This window comes from Pygoscelis adeliae, unplaced genomic scaffold (genome assembly GCF_000699105.1).
Source record: "Pygoscelis adeliae isolate BGI_AS28 unplaced genomic scaffold, ASM69910v1 Scaffold387, whole genome shotgun sequence".
Taxonomy (NCBI): domain Eukaryota; kingdom Metazoa; phylum Chordata; class Aves; order Sphenisciformes; family Spheniscidae; genus Pygoscelis; species Pygoscelis adeliae.
Window position 1 is genome coordinate 1,529,522 of NW_008825115.1, and position 2,617 is coordinate 1,532,138.

At 46.2% G+C, this 2,617-nt stretch overlaps 1 protein-coding gene across 1 annotated transcript in view; it reads left to right on the forward strand.

Moving 5' to 3' along the window:
- Positions 1-1,847: 1,847 nt before the first annotated feature.
- Positions 1,848-2,617, forward strand: part of CLSPN (claspin) — a 17,065-nt gene continuing 16,295 nt past the window's right edge. The window contains exon 1 of the mRNA XM_009328245.1: positions 1,848-1,892. Coding sequence (XP_009326520.1) covers positions 1,848-1,892 — 45 coding nt within the window. The remainder of the gene's footprint in view (positions 1,893-2,617) is intronic.

Genomic DNA, 2,617 nt, shown 5'->3' on the forward strand with positions numbered 1-2,617 from the left:
GCCGGCACCGGCAAGCGAGTGGGCTCACAGGCAATGTAACCGTCTTTTCTTAAAAAGCCAACGTTTCAGGCCGCATGCCCTTAAATAAGGGGGTTACCGCCTTTCTGCCTTTTTAAGCAGCTTATGCTATTTCAGCGAGCTGCTCCCTCGCACACCCCTCGGGTTCTGTTTAGCCAACAATTCTCAGCTGACTCACAAGAAGGTCAGAAGTCAACACATTTTATAAATAATAAATGCCGAGCCTATTTTATTTGCCTTTTTTAACCTGCAGGGTTGATATTTTCCAAGTTGAAACATCAAAAACCTATTTTAAAATGAAATTAAACCCGAGATTCTCATACAATCGCCTGACACCAGTTGACACTTAAGGGAAACACCAGTTTTACAGGACCAGTAACACAACGCCATGATGTCTGGCAACATTTCCATGCTATTATTCAGCATATCTATGTATGTAGGGCTACACAAATAGTACTTTAAAAAAGCCAAGATACAATCTCTGCCTCAGTAAATCTGCAGTACAAAGGCTCGGTCCTGTAAGATGCTGAGTATGACAACTCAAGCCTATACTTAATGCGTTATAAATTCAAAAAAGTCAGCGAAGCACTTAACTTGATAAATATTATGTACACATTGAGGCATCCTGACTGCCAAAGCGGTCGGAACCGTATTTCTATACGTTAACCCTCCCTTATATTGGAAACAGCTGCATGTTTGCAGTGGCAAGTCCTGATTTGGTTATGACAGACAACGGTTAGGAAAGGCTTAGTTCTGACGATTTGCTTCTAAACATCTCACCTGCTAGAAGGTGTGGAAGGAGTATGTTATTTAGTAAAAAAACAGATTAATAAACTAGCTTTTAAAAAATGAATGTTTTAATATGGTACTTGATCCAGTGCTAAAAAAAAGGTTTGAATTTCGTTTAGAACCTCTTCAATGGCAAACGCTTACCAAGAGTCACCCACTCCGTGAGACGGCTTTGTGTGCCAGGTATGAGTAACGGAACTCGGGATCAGAAATACCCTAATATGGCAGGTAGCTAATCTTTTTGCCACCTTTTTCTTGCCAGCCGACTCTCAAAACTATTCCTAAAGTAGCAGTAAGATTACAGACTTGAGTAAGTACAATAAACTGTTTGCTAGCATTTTTTTTACTGGCAGACTACCTAGAAAGATCCCCAAATTCCAGGAATTTATAGTGTAATGCCACCACCCTTTTTGCATTATCAGTTACCAGTTAGAGAACAGTATCGGGAAGCAAAGGTCTGCACGGTTAGTGCTTCTTCAGCAAAGAACAGAGTGTTCTGCAGGAAAAGGACAGATGGTCTTAAACACTAGCCGAGTATGTTTTGTTTACATTTGCACAACAGTCTAAAAACTCCAAGGTTTTATTTCTTCACAAAAGCAAATACCTTATTTAAAAGCGGGTAATTTCATTTGTTACTAAAATTGGGGATTTTTTCTTTTATTTCTCTGACTCTATCTAGTAGGTTAGAGACAGTATCTTAATTATACGGATTAATGGCGTTTTTGGAGAGCCAGCATCTGTCCCCCCATTACTAATTATTGAATTACTGTAGCTCCTGCAGCAGCTACAGGAAACCAGAACTGTATTGTGATGTTTGCAGTGGATTTCATGGGCACTGGCTTTTCTCACTTCCTCCATTCTCAGGCTTGTTGGCTACATGGGAACTATGGTAGTGGATTAGTCCATCTGCTCCTTATCCCCCCCAAAACGGTGACTGGTAACAAACACTCCAGAACACATACTTTTTTTTCTGGGCTTGCCCTCAGTGACAGCAGATGACTGCTGTTTGACTTGGAAGAAAAAGACATTACTGTAGCAGTATGTTCTACACGACAAACCTGATGATGAAAAAGTGCCAAATGTCCGTAAATCTAGTTCAGAACAAGGTCGCTGACACTCGCCCCAGCTCACTGCTCTCCCTCCGGCTGTCAGCAGTGGGAAGCGGGGTGCAAACACCCCTAGAAATTCCAAGCTCTGGGGAGGGAAAGAAGAGGTGACACAAATCTCACAGCCACTCAAGCCAGATCAAACCCATCTGCGTTTTTCCATGACTTCCTACAGATCTGGAAAGGCCTCTTGCGCCTCAGGGTCAAGCTCAACCTGCCATCCCTTCCCCTCTTTGGCAGAACCGGGGCCCTACATACTGCAGGCTTGGCGGCGTTACGTGGTGGCAGCACTTTGTGTGGGGCGGAGGTAGAGAAATGAGTTGAGGTGCGAGACTTCTCTCCACTCAGACTTGTCTGTACTCACCAGTCCTGATCACAAGGGGAAGGCTTTTGCACTCCCACTAGCAAACGCCCACAAGATGCACAGGAGCAGGTCTGCGGCCTCCAAAGGTGACCCAGCACCAAACACTGGTGTCAGCTCACGCTGGCTCTGCAGACAGGGCCAGGCTGCCCGCACAACAACGGCCCCTTCTGGGACACCGCCTGGCCCAAGCTCTGAGGGGCCAGCGTACCTCAGGGGGCCGGGCTGGGCCCGCAGATCCCTGAGGCACCCACGCAGCCCAGTGCCGCACCAGGAGGGCTGTGCACACCTGCTCACACCCACCAGGCCCCCGGGGCCCGGGCACACGGCCGCAGACAGGCCC